This window comes from Brienomyrus brachyistius, chromosome 18, assembly GCF_023856365.1.
Source record: "Brienomyrus brachyistius isolate T26 chromosome 18, BBRACH_0.4, whole genome shotgun sequence".
NCBI lineage: Eukaryota > Metazoa > Chordata > Actinopteri > Osteoglossiformes > Mormyridae > Brienomyrus > Brienomyrus brachyistius.
This window is the reverse complement of record NC_064550.1, coordinates 11,486,694-11,505,241: the sequence shown is the minus strand read 5'-3', so window position 1 is coordinate 11,505,241 and position 18,548 is coordinate 11,486,694. Positions and strand designations below refer to the sequence as shown.

Below are 18,548 nucleotides of genomic sequence, written 5' to 3'. Positions count from 1 at the left end.
GTTTTGGGAGTGACCCCATTCACATGACGAGAGAGACCAACGGGAACGCGGCTCACTGTTTTGGGTGGTGACCCTATTCACGTGACATTCTTCTGGCCATACACCATTTCATTTAAGATACTTCTCTTTCAAATTATCGTGAATGTCTTAATGTTAGGGCTGCTGATTGCTGGAATGCATTCCGGAATTTAATTAACGTACTATATTGTAATACAAACAGTTTTAGTTTCAATGCTCCGCTTCACTACTTGGGACATAAATACCTGGACAGCATTCGATTAACTTTGGGTACCAACATGCCTTAGTGAGGCTTGACCAGTATAATAACGACAGCATTTATTACAGTTTATAACTACGCTTAATCCAGAACCCTTAACGTTCTCGCCCAGCCAAGTCCTTTGAGACTCGACAGCCCCGCTTCCTTGACCCATGCGTTTGCTTCCGGTTTCACATGTGCTGTCAGCCCGATATCTTCCGTTTTATGCGAACCGCAGGAGGTACACTGGTGCCGGAGTTGAACGCAACCGGGTGGGTGGTTTCTGTTTGTGTGTGAAACTTAATATAACATTAAATCTGCGAAGATTTGGTGATATAGCTGGCTTGTACGTACCTCAACTTAAGAATTGTATGTTTCATTGGCTGCGTGTCACGCCGGAGATAGCTAACGAAATGGTGGCTCCTCTTGAGCGTGGATTTTTATTTAAGTGATGTGGAATAGGAACAAACTCCGGACCCCTTGAGTTAGACAGTTGAAGTAGCCGTCCATCGCCAAAGTACGGCATGGTGGCATATTGGCTGTTGTCTGGAAGCACAAATGTTCCAATTAAGCCTCCAAAACCAAGATGATGAGCATGAAACTAAACGGGGTTTGCATGTATTTTTAAACGTATATATAGCAGAAGTATGGAAAAGTCATATCCGCTGTTTTCTGAAAATAGACCAAAATGTAATATTATGGGTATTAGAGTTCTGTGTGTTTTCGAGAACTAGGCAAGTCGATGGATAGAAGTTGGCAGATGAGACTCACGGTCTATCGGTCTGTCGACGTCCTTATTCTCGTCTATCATCATGAGACAGAGAAAGTGGTCAAAATGAGTTTTCTCTACAGCTTGCTGGACACACTTTTAGTAACAGGATGTGGAATTTGGTGATCTGCTGGAACTTTAAAAGATTCACTGTTCCTTTGGATTAAGACAAGTCAGCTGAGGTGGTCCAGGCATCAAATAAGGGTGTCAGCCCGGTTGGTCTGTGGTTCTGAGGATGAACCACTGGGGGAGAGGCTGTGAGACAGACCCATGACATTCTGGTGGGGTTAAATCTACCAGCTGATTTGGGATCGCCCAGGGATACCCTAAAGGAATTTTGAAGGAGAAGCAGTTTTGAAGATGGGTGACTATTTTACAATTCATGGTAGTCAGAATCGGCTATATTCTTCATTTTGAAAAATCCCATTAATCTAAATGTATGATTAAAAAAATTCACTAGTAGGTATGGAATATGCATCTCACTTTAGTTCCTACATCCAGAGATGCTTCTTAAAGGAAATCCGTGATTTTTATTGTGCACTAGCAGGTATTCCTGACAGTCATACAACTTCCTGTTGGTGTTACAGCTCTGGGCCACACTGACATCTAGTGAGTGTTTCTAAGTATTGTCACTACTGTTCCCAATGTGTCTACTATAGAGTAGGGTGGGGGGGAGGGGTACATGGCGTTAGTTCTTAAAGAAGGTATTCTGCTAATTTTAATGAATGATAAAAAGCTTAACCACTTTTGATTAAAATATCCAGCTCTGTTCTTGAGTTTAGAGTAAGATTTTTTCTTTAGTAACTATATGTGACCCATCACCACGAAATGAGTCTTATGGGTGAAATTCTACAAGTGCGACTTGACTCATTTCATGGCGACAGGTCACATATGAGAAACCATTGTGCTAAATCTGACAGCTGGAGATCCTGCTTTCTTCTTCCAGGCAGATGTCAGAGACCAGTGACAAAGTGTCCCAGCCTCAGGCAGGCACGGCTGCAGCAGATATGGACCCTGTGGAGTTCACCTTGCGCAAGCGGCTGCCCCGAAAGCTCCCACGACGCCGGAATGATGTCTATGTCAACATGAAGACTGATTTCCGTGCACAGCTAGCCCGCTGCCAGAAGCTGCTTGATGCGGCCGGATCAGGCCACAGGGAGATATATATCCACGGCCTGGGCTTAGCTATCAGCCGTGCCATCAACATTGCATTGCAGCTCCAAGCCTGCAGCCAGGGGGCACTGCAGTTGGCTGCAAACACCTCCACTGTGGAGCTGGTGGATGACCTTGAGCCAGATGACCCAGATGAGGGAGAAGTCCTGACCCGCACCCGCAACAATTCTGCCATCCACATTAAAGTGTTTTATCCGGACCCACAGTGACAGCTGAGCTCCATTGGAGGCCAGGGGTCCCTTGCCTGTGTTTAAAGTCCACTAATGATGGTCAAAAACAACACCTCATTAACTATTTGTGGCATTTCTTCATCCCATGAGATGGTGCTCTTGAGGCATGTTTTATTTGCTTTTATTTTAACAGATAGCACCATCTAGTGGGGTCAAAATATACCGCAAATGGTTCATGAAGTGTCATTTTTGCTATCACTGTGCACCAATGAGTTGAGGAGATCCTAAGAATTCTGGTAGATACCGGAGTCATACGCTTGTCACAAGGTCAGTCTGTGCCATTTCCAGGTTCTGTCTTTTGTTTTAATGGTTTCAGTCCTATAGCTTTTCATGTTTTTGGTGAATTTTGTGCCGTTGGGCCTCCTGGCCTGTGTAAAATGTACTTTGTGAAGGGAGATTAAATAAGCTGAAAATAATTACAGGTGTAATTTTGTACCTTGGGGCAACTACCTTAATGTATTTTTTGCTGACAGTTCTCAAACATACTGGTCAGTTGTGGTAGCAGGATGTGTCAATAGAAGCTTCTTGAATCTTTGTGGCTATTGTTTATCTAAAATTGGAATGTATGCATGGTTTTCATGTTAAATCTCTGTGAATTAAAGTTAATAAGATTCAAAACTGATGTAGATTTCCTGTTAATTTTTCAAGAAAATACAAGTTTGTAAGTATGTTCTGTGTAAATGTATTTCCTTGACAAATACTTGAGGCGTTGAGATTGCAGTGTCACAGATTGACCTGTAGAGGGCAGAAAGTCCTGTTATTTTCAGTTGACTCAGTGCTCTCCCTGCAAAAAATACTAGAAGTTTTTTTTATTTTATTTTATTTTGGACGTTACCAGTCTGTCACTGGATGAAATAAACCTGACAAGAAATAAGATTACAGGTGTTTTAATGTCCTGGAACATTAAAATGTGGTGGGACAGCATGGGAGGTGAATGCACTTTGGCACATGTGCTTTACTCACACGTCCATACGGTGGCAGAAGGTAGTGAGGGACTTTGGCTTTTATGATTTTAACAGGGGCATGTCTGAAGGCAGACTTCCCCAAATCCAGTCCTGGAAGGCCAGAATCCAGCACAGTTAGCATATTTCCCCATTCAAACATCTAAACCAGCTAATTATCAGGTTTAGTAGGTGTGGGGGAATCTGCAAACTGTGTTGGATTCTGGCCCATCAGGACCAGAACTGAGGAACACACAATCTGGTGCAGACACTCCTCAGTTAATGACCAAGTTCTGTTCCTAGAGTTACGTAGTTTACTTAGAGTCTCGTACTTTGTTAAGCGAATTGGTCGATAAGGGAAGAGCTGCCTCTTACAGATTCTGCAAGCATACTGTCTTGGTGGTGGGTTTCTGTAAACCATCATTAGATGTTATTTTAATGTCATTTTCCCACCATTTATAACATCCATCCATCCATTTTCCAAACCGCTTATCCTACTGGATCGCGGGGGGTCCGGAGCCTATCCTGGAAGCAATGGGCATGAGGCAGGGAACAACCCAGGATGGGGGGCCAGCCCATCGCAGGGCACACTCATACACCATTCACTCACACATGCACACCTACGGGCAATTTAGCAAGTCCAATCAGCCTCACCATGTTTTTGGACTGTGGGGGGAAATCGGAGTACCATTTATAACATTTTTAGTAAATTTGTTTATACATTTGCGTACTGTAATAAACTGATGAAATCAGCTCTAATACACATTACTTAGGTTTGCTTACTCTAAATAAAGGTCATTGTTTATATTTATTCTGAATAATGAAAAGGTCTAAAGCAGGGGAGTCCAATCTTATCTGCAAAGGGTCGGTGTGTTTGTGGGTTTTCGTTGCAACTCCCTAATTACATTACTTACTAGAGGACTGATTGGCTGAAGAGTCCTCACACCTGGGTGTGAACAGCTGACCTACAGGTTACCCCAAAAACCCGCACACACCGGGCCTTTGCGGATAAGGTTGGACACCCCTGGTCTAAAGGAAAGTCCAACTTGATCACTCTGTTTTAATTTGCGAAATTACTTGATGCTGAGATGCCTCGCTGCTGTTTCCACAACCAAAGTTCTTGTATAGGGTACAATACCGACTGGTCAGAGCTGGTTGTAAGTCCGCGCGGTTGTTAAACAGGCAGGTCGTTAAGTGAGGAGTGGCTGAAGTGTATTGCGGTATTTTCCAATCTGGTTTTCGGAGAGCCCCAAACAGTCCACGTTTTTGCTTCCTCCCAGCTCTGGCAGGGTTGGGAAACACTGGTGTGAGACACTTATATTCTCGTAATCTTTACCATACCAGTACATTAACTGTGTGTATGTTGGGGGGGGGGGCTACTTTTTATTCTCATCTCTCATCTTTCTGTCCTCCACCTAAATGCAAATGAGTCAAATGAGCTGCAGCACACTGGTATTCTGCTCCCACCCTGATTATTACTGGAATGGAACCTTAGTAGAATGCACAGGTAATTTTGTAAGGAGTGCAATTGCACCCTCTACTGGTCAAATGAAAAAGCTATTTGAACATGTTCGAATAATGTGGCTTGTGTTATATCCATCCATCCATCCATCCATCCATCCATCCATCCATCCGTTTTCCAAACCGCTTATCCTACTGAGCCGCGGGGGGTCTGAAGCAATGGGCACGAGGCAGGGAACAACCCAGGATGGGGGGCCAGCCCATCACAGGGCACACTCACACACCATTCACACTTACGCGCAATTTGGTAACTACAATTAGCCTCAGCATGTTTTTGGACTGTGGGGGGAAACCGGAGTACCCGGAGGAAACCCCACGACGACATGGGGAGAACATGCAAACTCCACACACATGTGACCCAGGCAGAGACTCAAACCTGGGTCCCAGAGGTGTGAGGGAACAGTGCTAACCACTGCACCACCATGCCGCCCCTTGTGTTATATCAATTTGTAGAAATAATTTATTTAAAATGTGTTTACTCTTTTTGCGTGGAGCTCAGCTTGGCATGGCCTTCAATGAATGCCTGCTTATGCTCTGTCACCTTCGACCCCCTGGGAGAAAAGCCTTGAGCTGCCTGTGGTAGAATGGATTGTGGATTTCTTACAAAAAGTTTGAAACAGTTTTACTGCACTTTTTATACAGAGTATGATACGTATATTATACGGACTGGGTTGGGCTTGGGGGGTGCTGGCGCCATCCCCTTATCATTCAATTTGGGGGATTAGAGGCAGATGATCCCCACAAATGTGTAAAGTGCTAAATTCTGAAGGAAAAAATAAATCAAACAGTAAACAAAACTGTACACCTCTTAAATAAATGTATCCTAGTAAAAACAAATAGTCATTTATAAAGTAAATTGGCAACAAAGTTAGGCCTATCCTTTCCTAGGCGTGAGCTCGGTTAGGGTTATGAGGCCTTCCCGTCCTTCCAGGGAGAGGCAGGCTACGACAATCAGGGCATTCAGGTGAGAGAAGGCGCACGCGGTACACATACCGACACTTTAGCAAAACACCATTGTAACAGTACATACAAATATCAATGATTTGCAATAATGCCTGCTTCTCTCTCACATACAGTCAACTCATGTAACCCCAAGCTTTACAGAAATATAGAAAAATAAAGATTATTATTAAAATTTATATAAAAATAACTCTAAAAACAAAACACACAAGTACAGAGTACAGACGTAAGAAACCATGGTAAAAGTGATGCTAGATAAACACATCACAAGATAGCTGAGCTTCAGGGCAAATGAGCTTTAGAACAGAGTTTGAAGGCAGCTGATGTTCAGAACAGCTGAGCTTAATGGCAACTGAGCTTCGGGACAGCTGAGCTTCAGAACAGTTTAGTTTCTTAGCAACTGAGATTCAGGACAGCTGAGCATCAAGGCAACTGAGCTTCAGAACAAATTAGTTTCATGGCAACTGAGGTTCAGAACAACTGAGCTTCGGAACAGTTTAGTTTCTTAGCAACTGAGGTTCAGGACAGCTGAGCGTCAAGGCAACTGAGCTTCGGAACAAATTAGTTTCATGGCAACTGAGGTTCAGGACAGCTGAGCTTCGGAACAGTTTAGTTTTCATGGCAACTGAGGTCTGGAACAGCTGGATGTCAAGGCAACTAAGCTTCAGAACAGCTTCAAGACAGGACATATCAGGTACTGTCTGTACTCTCCCAAGTTCCCATCTCAAAATGTAATCATTTGTCCCATGCAGCGAGAGATGGGGGAAGAGAACCTTCCTGAATTTGGCCAGTCACTGGCTGCCCCATTCATATCCAGTCCAAGCCTACAGAAGCTCCAGGTCAGCGATGTTCTTGATGGCAGGCTGGCGCGCGGCTCAGAAGGAGGTGCACTTTGCCTCGCAGGAAGTTGGTATGGACACGGAAGAGTTCTGGCAAGGAGGACACGTCCCAAGTGTCCCACGTTCTGGAGGAGGGGGACCAATCCTACCAAAGAGACACACGGTCAGCATAACACAGCCTGCACTCAGATGCCGATCACATGGAGCCAGGCAAAAGCACACAGTACTGAGAAAGAGGCCAACAGAGGGCAGGGTTAATGGCTAATCTGGCGCCGGCCGTTTGTTCAGCCGCTGCTTTTCCTGGAACCACCGCCCGCTTTCTGGGGGCCAGTTCCGCAAACGTGCCGCCTAGCGTCCCCGCTCGACAGCCGAGTGACCCGTGACAGCACAGCGCGCGGTCTCACGCGCCCGCCCGCGCGCCCCAGTGTCCGCTGGGCCCATTCCAGCTCAGCTGCTGGGAGGTGTGGACTGATCTTCACTCCCTGATTGATGTTCTACATTATTCCAAAGAGCCTGTTATTAAGGTACATTTACCATGACACTCAGACTCTTCAGCGCATTCCCAAAAACATCAACTGGACAGATGTACTATACAGTGCAGACCGGTGCGATTCTCCATCACGATCACTGGCTACCGCATGACCTATGACCTATGACCTCTCACCCATCCTGCTTCCACTTCTATCACTCCTTGTATTCTATGGGTCTTTTCGAAGCTCGTGGATCAGTTTGTCATATAAAGAAATTTCAGGGACTGGGTTGAGCTTGGGTGGTGCTGGCAAAATCCCCTTATCATTCGCGGGGGAGTAGAGGCAGATCATCCCCACAAATGTGTAAATTTGTGAATAACACTTAGGAACCTTCTAAAGTAATATTATAAAATAACAGCCTGCAAGCCTCAGCAATAACAAATAATAAGTCTATTTATTACCAATGTCTAAACAAACAGTACTATACTATACACTTTGTCATTTCCTATCTAGACCTTTTTATATAATATACAATAATATCTAAATTCAAATGAAAATTGGCAGCACAGAAAAGTTTGAAATGGTATTGTGGAAAACGTGAGTTTGCACGGTTACAGACAGCTAACTGGCGACTGGGGCGAGCTGCAGTGACAATGATGGGGGAGTCCTCAAGCCAAGACGTTTAATATTAAAGATATAGCATGCAGCAAATATTACGTATCACTAATATAAAAATATTCTCGTTTAAATGTTTACGGCCAATAACCAAACCCGTGAATGTCAAAAGCACGAATGGGAAGGGGTTACTGTAGTTTATTTTTGGAAGTTAAGCAACCCCTTTGTCCCCAGTGTTCCACAGCCTGCTGGAAGACTGGCCAAAGACCAGTACCAGTCAGTTGACTGGGGGTCGGGACCCCAAACTCACCTGCATGTCGAGACTGCGGATCACCTGTTTGATGCTATGAATGTTGTCGTAGCTGCTGTCCAGGAGGCCGATGAGAGCTGTGTCAGAGACGGACGCCTTCGCTCTGTCGATTGCTTTCCCCAATAGCCGCAGTCCTTCCTGAACCTCCTGGGTTTGCTCCTGGACCTGTTTGTAATGAACACAGCCCAGATTAGCTTGACAGCACCTGCCTTGCACCCCTAGCCTCCAAGATATGCTCTGGATTGTTGTGACACTGAATAAAACAAGAGGGTACAGAAAATGGCTGAATATAACATTATGCCACAGGGCTAAACGCGTAACTCCAAAAACCTAAATCATCGAAAGGGTACGCTAATTTACCCAGCTCCCACTTAACTCATGGGATAGTTGCGGCCAGTGTGGTGGCTCTGTAGGCTAAGCTTCTGTGCTCGTGATCGGAAGGTTGTGGGTTTGAGACCCTGACTGACCCTGTGCTGTGTCCCCTTCCCAAGCTTAGTCTGTTTTGTATGTCTGTCTCATGGAGAGCAAGATAAGGTTGGTGAAAAGAGAATCTCCCCATGAAGAATTAATAAAGTCATCAATATTCTATTGGGAGAGCTCAGCATGTGGCTCAGAAGGTTAAACCTCTGTGCCTGTGACCAAAAGCTCACGGGTTCAAGCCCAGCCTTGGCATATCTATGGTCCCTTAATCCCCAGGTCCCTGGGCACTGCAATAGGTGACTGCCCTTCACAGCCGGCTTGCTCTCACCTACAGAGAGGTGGGGATGGGGGTGTAAAGGCAGTTTTATATAGTATCAATTAATATTATTTAGGGCCCCGTTTGTTGTTATCATGTGGCCCTTGGTTCTCTGCAGTATAACAGTTTTGCACTTTCAGTTAAGTCTTTCTGGACGGGGGGGAGGGAGACTCACATCTTTCCTTTCCCAGGCGGCGAAGTCGACACTGGTCCGTGGAACAGTAAGCAACTCGGACAAGCGGCATCTGTCCCGGCACGTCCCCTTCAGAGGGAGAGAAGACGATGGCATCATGCCTTTAACTCTGCAGCGCTAAAGACCTACGGGGGACTCGGGGCGTCTGTGGGGTCAATGGCCTTACCATAGCAACCTCAGTGTCATGGGACTCCCGGATGAAGCGTTCCAGGACAAGTGGGTCACAGATGGGCCTCAATGCAGCGGGCGATCCTGGCCGGGTCCAGTCCAGCACCATTAGCAGCACGGTGACAAGTCCTATCAAAGGAGAATCAACAGGCACTGTTCATTTACACTCATATTCAATAACCCATGCTTTAGTCTTGGCAGTAGGGACTGCCAACTAGCCAATGATACAACACCCATCGTAATAGCAGTGTCATTCAATGCATCACGATGCATCACGATATTGCCATCGTGTCCTGGTGGGTAACGCTCTCATATTAAAATAATGCAACTTCTAAAATTTAAAACAGGCAAATTTAATTAACAGGCAGTAACAGCCATTAACTACCAAGGATGAGCTGGTATCTTGAATGAGGCTGTTCCACACTTTACCTCCTGATTGCATTAGCTATTTCTTTGTCTGTACATAAAATGCCCAATTCTGTTTTTAAAAATACGAAGAAAAAAAAATGTAAACGTATAGAATTAAATAATTGACTTGTACGTTAACATTTTGAAGACCAACACTTCACTGCACTTGGCACCCGCTATGTAAACAGCATATTTTTAATCAGCAGATGCTAAAAACATGTTTGTTAAATGTCAGTGCTGGTGTTAAACAGTATTGCAACAAATTAATAACTCGAGGAAAAGGTTCAAAATATCTATTAAAAAATCGTGACTGAATTGTGATATAATGATTAATTTCTGTATTGATATCGCTCTGCTTTACACGATTATGAACATGCACGTTGTTTCCCATAAGACACAAACACATCCGCTCGGTATCAGAGACCTGATCACTACTTATCTTCTTTATTTCTAATAATCTTTTCAGCACATAGATCTTCATATATCTGTCATATTTCACAGACACATACTAGCCTGTACACCATGGTACGGTCTAAATATCCCATCTCTGTGCCAACCTGCTGCATCTCTGTTCCTCATAAATATTCACATGTTTATATGTTACACGTATGACCATGTCATGGCATTTTTTTTTTTTAGCATCTTTGGGTGATCGTGAACTGTGGACCACGTTATTAACTGTATGAATGCTTGACACACCGCACACGTACACATGTCACATATCTTCATATGTATAGACACGACATATCCATGGGGTGTTCGGGTTTTCGCTGCAACTCAGATTACTAATTAGAGGACTGATTGGCTGAAGAGTCCTCACACCTGGGTTTGAACAGCTGACCTAAAGGTTATCCCGAAATCCTGCGTGCACACTGGCCATCTGTGGATAAGACTACCTACCCAGTACACCATGCCCATTCACATGCTACAAAAAGTGAAGCATGCAACGTCAGTGGTTTCACCCAATCTATCTGTACACCACACAAAAAAAAAAAAACAAAACACTCATTTGCACCCATATATTCCAGCAGCCACGTTTGCAGACACGAGTATCATTGGGATGTCTCATGATATGCGTAACAGAAATAGCCTCAGGCAAAGGCGCGTGGTTACATGGCTGACTGCGTACTTTTGCACCGGTGCAGCACCGAGAAGGAGAGAGAACATGCCACTCGCCATGTGGCCATCCAGCGGCTTCAGACAGGCCAATACGTGCTGTGCAGCAAAGCCAGGACTTTGGCTGGAGCTTAAAGGTAAAAGGGCAGCTTGGATGGCGGCTTCCTGCCAGCATTTTATTTACCTTCTCACCTCCGTGGGCTGTATTTAGCACTGGAGTACGTCCAGGGTGAGTCAGCCACAAGCAGTGCAATGTGGAGATGCTTCCAGAGCTTCCCCCGGGGCTTTGCCTGGCACTATGTATAGTGTACAATGTATGCCTTCGTGTTGGATGAGTTTGCCGGCAGGTCAATCGCAAATTAATACATGGCACAAGTGTTTGATGACATTCCATCCTGTTGGAAGACCTTTCGTTTGTTTTCCCAATGTTTACAAGGGGTTTCACAACGGCGAACATTTCTCACTACCCATCGACTCCAGCGACATTGTACTGCAGTACAAAGAGAATGACCATCTACGGCAGGGGTGCTCATTCGTGCTCCTGGAGGTCGACCCCCCTGCAGAGCTTAGGGTGCAGCCCAAATTTAACACACCCTTCAGTAGCATCTTGTTAGCAGAGCCAGCGAGGCTGACGCTACCATCTGCAGGGTGGTAGATGGGCAGGCGCAGGAATGAACAGCCCTGCTCTACGGGTTTTTGAGGCAAGAAAAATTATCCTGAGAAACTGGACTTCAGTTACCTGGGTTAGCATGCAAGGACAGCGACAGTCAGAAAATATGAAGCTAAATTCTATGTGGCCAGATGTTCCAAACTGAAACCACATTTTAGAATGAGTTACAATTAAAATATTACACAACATCTAATCCTCTGATACTCCTACACAAATTAACAACGGAAATTTAATGCAATACACCAGCTGAAACAATGTAAAACAAACCTGGACTGGCTTCAAACGATCTAAATTTTAGGAAAGAGCGATTCAAGCTTAAGTGCCAGGTCAAAAAGGTATATATAAAAAAAGATTTAGCGGGACAAAACCATGCTTTAATAAAGCTTACATTATGGACGCAGCATGCGGTGTGAATAAGGTGTTAACCACAAGACCCTGAAAGACTTTTCGTCCCCTTGGCACGCTCCACGTGCTTCGCTCTTTTAGCGATCAGCAGGGTTGCCAACTCTCACGCATCCTCACGCTTTCAGACTGTCACGCAAGAAATCATACGGCTAATCTATATTATCTAAAAACATTTTACGAAGCTATACAATTGATGCATACACGTAAATGCGTGTGCATGTGCCTACATACTTGTCTCGAATCGAAAATCTCATTCCAGCTAATTGACCGAAGCTGGCAACCCTGTAGCAGGAACGAGGTCGCTTTTCGGACACGTGCTACGCTCAGTGTAACAGCACACCAGATAACCCAAACGAATTAAACGTTTTTAATGATCTCTGACTCGTGCAAACAGTGCATGGTTTTACATGTGCATTTTTAGATTTTATAGACCTTTTATTTACGGTATTCAATCACATTTGTCCATTTACCGTTTCAGTATTTGCATCCCTTAAGTAACATGTGTACCACCATCGTAAAAAAGGCGCAAGTTTTTCCACAAGCAACCGAAACCATCGGAGGAGAGGAGGTGCGCTTTAGATAATCTGTAAAAAATGCGACTTTGGGACGGGATACGTTTCGACTCGAGGCACCAGGTATCCCTCGGTACATAGGCGCGCACTACCGAGACCGCTACCGAAGCGGTTTACAGCATCGAATCTCTCCAGGCGTCCGTAGATAAGAGAAGAGAGATAAGGAACCGACTTAACTATCTCTTTTCGGTTAGGCGATAAAGATGTAAGCGGACGGACCAACTTGATTGCTGCATAAAGACTGCAGCCAGGCGCGCGCCCTAATCGCCCTTGGGACAGACAGCAAAGCGGATATATGACAGCACTATTCTCTCGGTCCACTCACCCCATGTCGTAATCCGCATAGCCCCTTGCAGGCTCTGCGTCCCTAGCCCATCGGCCCGTCTAAAGCCTTATTACTTGCAACTAGAGTTTTTTTATGCATTGCAGTTTTGGCTCTTGTCCGGTAGGTGCTCCGGCATGCGTTCTGTTTGATCCTTGGTCATGACTGTGAACCAGAATGGTCTTGCGACGGATCGGGTGAGTCTAATTCCTCCAGTCCTTCCCCGCCAGTTAAGTCGGCGAAAAGGGCTGGACCCACATGCACGGCCGTGCAGATCTTTGGGGTTTTGTGTGCGGAGCCAAAAATGCTGCACGCCTGAGTGCACTTTCAGGTAAGCGCGGGTGGTACTTGATAAATCTTATTTGCGCTCTTTCAAAAATACCGCAAAAAAACATGTCTATTGAGTCAAATTCCAGATATAAAATATATGAAATTATCGCAAGATTTGTATTCCTGATAAATAATGATTCATTAGTATATCTATATATCTGTTAATGGGCTACTTACTGGCTTTCATTCATTGACACCAAAGCCAGCGTAGATTAGAAGGCAGGGCGTTGAAAGAATGAATCTGTCATTACAGCTGGTTTTTGTACCCTTGTAAGGGGCTTTGGAAATATGTGATACTAAGCGGATATTCCCGGCACCCGTAACCGCACGTGTGTGACGTCCGCCTTTGAACTTGTGACTTTTATAAACTTGTGACTCATACTGAAAGTACATTGATAAACGTATCGTCATATATTGGCGGTCCTTGACAGTATTTCTAGTAGGTGGACGTGCGTCTAAAACGCATTCCATTTCGGGACTTTGTAAAACACGTAACGGGAATAAAGCTAAACTTGCTTAATGTCCTAAAAACCACACATGAAAACTTTTTTTTCGTTTGAAAGAAATTTGAGAGAGGATTCAGTGAACAGAATTTTAGTTTTCTTTAACTAAAGGAATTTCGGTGAATTAAGTCATGTTATGCTGTTTCATTATAATGGCCGGTTTCTAAAGGGTGGGGAATGTGTGCTTTATCATTTTGTAACTACAATTGGAAATACACAGTGTTTATAATCAATAAGCGTGAAAAACTTGATTTTGACATGAATCTTTTTTTAAGTGTTAACGGTTTTGCATTGTCTTTTATGGCATCGTAGGAGGAACAGAAGGATAAATCGTAAATTAACTGATCATACCACAGAATCTATTTAAATGTTAAATGTAAATCGTTTACGGTGTCGAAAGTCATTGCCATGTACAGGAATGTAGTACATAACGAAAGTAGAAAGTATCACATTTGCAGGATCTATTAAAGGATTCCGCATTTTTACGATTTTTTTTAAATTTGCCTTTTCACGGTTAATAAGCGAGCAGATCCTTTCTGTATGGAAGAATACGCTATGGCTGTTCTTCAGCGTTACATTTTCACACGAGTCACGCCGGCTGGGGCATCAGGATGACCAAAAACACAAACACTCATATTTTCTTCACAAAGTAAAAGTCCTCTGTTTTTAGAAAACCCAATGTTTACTCTGAAAGTTGTAAGAGGTGTGCGTGTGTGTGTCTGTAAACCTCAGATTCTCCATTCACCTCACTGCCCTCGATCACAGAGATGCTGTTTACTCAGTCCTGAGCGCTTTGTGTGTGTGTGTGTGTGTGTGTGTGTGTGTGTGTGTGTGCGCGCGCGCGCGTGCTTGCTTTGTACCGGTCCGGTGGACAAGGTACGTGCAGGATGGCATGCTTTGCTTCTAGGTGGGTGTCTGGTGCAGAGATCAGAGGGGTTAGGAGTTCAGTGGAATCACACAGGATAGCGAGGGTGGGAGGCAGAGACCAAGAGTGAGAAAAGGTGAACATATTAGAGGCTATGTTAAGTATAATATGCAGTTAACAATATGGTGTCAAAATACAACAAAGAAAGGCAAGGTCAAAGAGAAATGGAAAAAAAAATACTTTTAACTATTATCAGTATTTGACCGCTATCGAGATAAATTTAGGAAAAACACATTAATGCCGCCATCTAGCGGCCAATACTAGTAAGCCTCGGATGGATCCGTCACAGTCATTGAAAGGACGCAGAAATGGAGCTTAGCTTTTGTCTCATTGATTAGACATGTTCACCTCTATCAGTCAAATCCACAGTAAGAAATGGGTTCGATAAGCATTCTGAAGCCTCGTATGTAAACCGCTCACATTGATGATTATATGTGCACCGGTGCAGGCAAACTGAGCTCAAGTTTTACGGTCGTCGCTAGAGAAGCTTCACAAATTTTGCGGAAGTCGCAAGGGTATAATCCTTTAGGATATGAGGAACTGTTTTTTAAAAGAAGTGCTAACTCATTTGAGATCTGTGCTACATCTGTTTTTGGAGTGGGGTCTGCTCTCAGTTACTAGCAAACCACTAAATATGGTTTATAAAGTAATCTACACATGACAGGCAGAATAAAAGAAGGAAATGGAAAAGCAGAAACAGTACAAGTAATTTAGTTTATAGTTTATTTATTAATTGAAGGATGAGCTATTTCAAATCCCTAACTGAAGTCCAATTATAGGTTGTCGAGTGCTAAAAGTCTGTGTACAGATAGATGGATTTACTTGAAACTGATTAAACTTTAGCGATGTCAGAAGCAGATTTAGAAAATTTCTGGGGTGTTGAAGAGCATGAGGCTATGATTCCACAAGAGAAAAATTCTACCAGAAAATTAGTTATGAACTGTAAAGTCAGAAGTGGAAAGTTCAGGTTCAGAAAGTACAAATACAGACCCAGATTTTGTTTCAACCAGCTAGTTGAGTACTGGGACTGTGACTCTTTATACCAGGGGTGGGGAACCTGTTCCATGGTGGGGCGGTGCGGGTTCAGCCAATAATAAAGCAATGGTTCTGAACTCCAGTCCTGGGGACCCACTGTTATTGGCTGATTGAGAGGTCATCCCAAAAACCCAGACCAGCCCTTTGTGGAACAGCTTCCCCACCCTACATTATACTCAACTGGTTGGTTGAAACAAAATCTTGGCCTGGATATGTACTTTCTGAACCAGAACTCTCCACTTCTGGTCACGTGTCTTTAATTTCCCCTTCTTTCTGCTGTGGAGGCTTCACATGCATGTTTAGAAGTAAGAATTTTACGAGCTGTGGTACATTGAGCGAAACAAAATACAAGAACACATTAAAAGCGTTTCAGAGGAACCGGCAGAAATTCAGGATCCACTGGGACAGCGAAGGGGTGGGCACTCAGGTTGTGTGTTGGAGGTACTTTGGGAGAAGCGACAGGGTGATGCCGGTCTTGTGGAAGATCTTCAAATAGACAGGGACATTTATTGTACTGGTGAGGCAGGTTTCCTGGTCTTGCGTGGAGAGTTCGTGGACAATGTTGCCTTCCTTAAAAATTCTTTGCCGGAATGGAAATATATGTTTCTAGTAGCCTAATAAATTTTTTTTGGCATAATTTTTTTTGCATCTGTATTTTCTATCTTAAAAAATTGTAATATATAAATGATAAATATTTGTATTGTATATATTTGTTATATTAAATTATTAAAGTGAAAAGTGCTCTTGTATCGGAATCTGTATCGTTATCGGCAGTTGTGTATCGGAATTGGATCAGAACTGCAAAAATGTGGATTGGCCCATTCCTAATTTAGACGGACTCTAGCATATGCAAGTTAAACTAATCGTGATGACCAGATTATTTGCAAGGCAAGGCACATGAGAATGAGCTGGGCTTTGGTTGAATGTGCCTGTATGGGCTCAGACGACAGCCTGATCTCAGATCCCTTTGGTCAAACAGTGAGATCATGCAATGGAATTTGCCGTTTTCAGCTGAGCTGCTTCTGGGTACGTAACCTTCTCATCCAGAATTTGCAGATATTTAATTCTCTGGTTTAAATTAGCCTCTAGGTTTAAAAGGCAGAGTTGTGGCTTTGAGGCTGGGAATCTGTGCCAGTAACTGGAAGGTTTAAATCCTGTGAATGCCAGGAGTGATACTATTCCGTTCAGCCCTTGAGCCAGGCCCTTACCCCATGATTGCTTTGTTCTGGGTATGATGTTCATCTCCTTCCTGCCCTGTAGTAATTCTTGCACATGAAAATTTCTTTGAAAAGGATGCAGCTGCCTGGATCATCATTTGAGTAAGCATACAGTAACGTGGATCAATGATTATTGATCCTGTGTGGGGTGCAGTAAACCCGGTTATCGATTGGGTTATCATTCAGTAACCCGGGTTATTGATTGGGTAGGAATGCATTAATCGGGGTTGTTAATCAGGGCTGGTATGTGACACACCAGGTTAGGACTCTGGGTAACATTTTACTGGGCACAGAAACTTAGAAGTAACCCAGTTACTACTGAAGTACAAATCAACAACTAATGTAGTAGCTACTTGACATAAAAGATGCATCACGATTCATTAACAATGAACAAACGTAAGACCAGCTTGTGTTATTCATTACTCGTTCATTCAGTCGTTCACAAAGGTTTACAGAATTAACAGATATAGTAACAAATATGGTAACTGCTTGAAATAAAAGATGTATCATATCATTGTTCAACACATCCCTGGAGGCCTCAGTGTGTAGATGCTTCATCTTACCCATAGCTCACACATGTTGGGCAGTTTGACTGGTTGGTCACTCCTGTCCTTCGTAAAGGACTAAGCATGGGATATAGAGGGTGATGTTTTGCGACTTGTCCACAGATCAGATGCAGGCCGTCTGTGCCTGTACAGAAAGTGCTTACAGGCTTTGATGGAGAGCCTCATGCTGGGATTTGTGGGAGGGTAACATGAAGTGAGGACGAACAGCAGAGCTGGGAGATGGAAGGACTCGCGATCTGTACATGAGAACGTCTGTGCGTGAGGAAGGAGTGAGAGAGAAAAAACGAGCCAGCAACTAGGAGGTGGGCTGCTTTAGACTCCGTCTGTCACTGAAGTAAGTAAAATGATAAGGTTAATATGAATAGCCAGTGTGTGAGTGTGTTCTGTGATGGGTTTAGCCCCCCCATCCTGGGTTCTTTCCTGCCTTGCACCCATAGGCTTTGGACCCCTCCGACTCTGAATAGGATAAGTGGTTACAGAAAATGGATGCTTTCTAACCCAAAATAACAGCCATTCGAATTACCTCCTATGATAGCGTTTATAGTATAAATATAATTATGTCTTGTATTTTTTTTTATTCTATAATGTTTTTCCACAGATTATCAGTGGAATTGAGGAGTCCAAGCGGTCAGCATGACTACCCCTGCATGCCAAAATCTGCTGAAATATCCAAATATTCTGAACTGGAGTGTTGGCAGTATATCCAGATCAGAATTAGTCAGCTATTCAGTTCAGGAAAGTGGCACGAAGTTGTAGGTCAATTTGCAGTCGATCCTGATAAATTCACTGCAATATGAGGGACCAAACTCCATGAGTTTAGTCCATACTGTGTAGTCATCCATCCTTCTTCTAGCTGCGTAGCCAGAGCAGGGTCACCGGTATTTCCTCACATGGCCAAACACTCACCTGCAAAACCAGGGAAAATACTAACCAAGCGCAGAACAAATCTGTCAGCACATCACACAGAACCAATACGATGCAAAGTGGCTGGATTTGCGTGGAGCGCTAAATACAAAAGGAATACCAAGCATGCAGATGATGAGCAATGACAGGATTAGTGAAAGCAGCCTGTCGATGAAAGTGACAGTGTAATAAGTAACCAATAATCTAACACCTTATTACAGCATTGGCAAGAAGTTATTATGTTATTGGTTCAGGAAATGTATCTCTTTACTGCCCGTTTATTACGTTATCGACTTGTATTACATTACGAATGGAAAAATTACAATGTTGTTGGCAGTTATTACATTACTGGCTGCTATACATCTCTTTATATACAAGAGATTTGGCTCATCATG

General features: G+C 43.7%; 2 protein-coding genes across 5 annotated transcripts; one reads left to right on the top strand and one right to left on the bottom strand.

Annotated features, from left to right (window-relative positions):
- Window positions 1–47: 47 nt before the first annotated feature.
- Window positions 48–3,050, top strand: pop7 (POP7 homolog, ribonuclease P/MRP subunit). 3 transcript variants are annotated; one of them, XM_048983209.1, is made up of 2 exons: window positions 48–528; window positions 1,976–3,050. In XM_048983209.1, exons 1-2 carry the CDS (start codon window positions 430–432, stop codon window positions 2,405–2,407), a joined length of 531 nt encoding a protein of 176 aa, XP_048839166.1. In that variant the 5' UTR covers window positions 48–429; the 3' UTR covers window positions 2,408–3,050. The 3 variants fall into 3 exon arrangements, with proteins under 3 accessions (XP_048839166.1, XP_048839167.1, XP_048839168.1); XM_048983210.1 differs by having other exon boundaries at window positions 61–528; window positions 1,972–3,050; XM_048983211.1 differs by lacking the exon at window positions 48–528 and adding an exon at window positions 549–1,634 and having other exon boundaries at window positions 1,972–3,050.
- A 2,273-nt stretch (window positions 3,051–5,323) lies between these two features.
- Window positions 5,324–12,992, bottom strand: LOC125712775 (erythropoietin-like). Of its 2 annotated transcripts, none has more exons than XM_048983207.1 (5): window positions 12,678–12,992; window positions 9,180–9,310; window positions 8,996–9,082; window positions 8,085–8,249; window positions 5,324–6,834 (listed from the first exon to the last, which is right to left on the bottom strand). In XM_048983207.1, exons 1-5 carry the CDS (start codon window positions 12,694–12,696, stop codon window positions 6,691–6,693), a joined length of 546 nt encoding a protein of 181 aa, XP_048839164.1. In that variant the 5' UTR covers window positions 12,697–12,992; the 3' UTR covers window positions 5,324–6,690. The 2 variants fall into 2 exon arrangements, with proteins under 2 accessions (XP_048839164.1, XP_048839165.1); XM_048983208.1 differs by lacking the exon at window positions 12,678–12,992 and adding an exon at window positions 10,890–10,964.
- Window positions 12,993–18,548: the final 5,556 nt, after the last annotated feature.